The sequence below is a fragment of the Penaeus monodon genome, chromosome 25 (genome assembly GCF_015228065.2).
Source record: "Penaeus monodon isolate SGIC_2016 chromosome 25, NSTDA_Pmon_1, whole genome shotgun sequence".
NCBI lineage: Eukaryota > Metazoa > Arthropoda > Malacostraca > Decapoda > Penaeidae > Penaeus > Penaeus monodon.
The window spans coordinates 39,455,674-39,455,991 of record NC_051410.1 but is presented as its reverse complement, the minus strand read 5'-3'; the positions used below and the strand labels follow the sequence as shown (position 1 = coordinate 39,455,991).

Genomic DNA, 318 nt, shown 5'->3' with positions numbered 1-318 from the left:
AAGTGACAGACTGGTAGTGGGGGCTCGCCTGAGGTGTGGGCACGTTGGGCTTTGAGGACTGAGTTGGGCCATTCGGTCTCGGGCTCACAGGATCGCCACAGGAGGAAGTGTCTGTGTCAGACATCGAGGAAGTCATCGCGGACTTCAGGACCCTCTCGAGGATCGGGTTGGGGATGTAGGCGTCCTCCTCCTCGTCCTCAGCCGTCGCAACGAGCACCACTTGGTCACAGAAGGTCACACTCTTCTTGGATTTTTTCTTTTTAGCGCCATCACTAGACGTCGTATCTGTGCTTGTGTTAAGTTCAGAATCTTCTTTGG

The 318-nt window shown here is 54.7% G+C and overlaps 1 protein-coding gene across 1 annotated transcript in view; it reads right to left on the bottom strand.

Annotated features, from left to right (window-relative positions):
- LOC119589399 overlaps positions 1-318 on the bottom strand; it is a gene marked incomplete at its 5' end in the record, with an annotated part of 35,476 nt that overhangs the window by 1,944 nt on the left and 33,214 nt on the right. Inside the window, 2 exon segments of the mRNA XM_037938013.1 lie at positions 1-95; positions 98-318. Coding sequence (XP_037793941.1) covers positions 1-95; positions 98-318 — 316 coding nt within the window.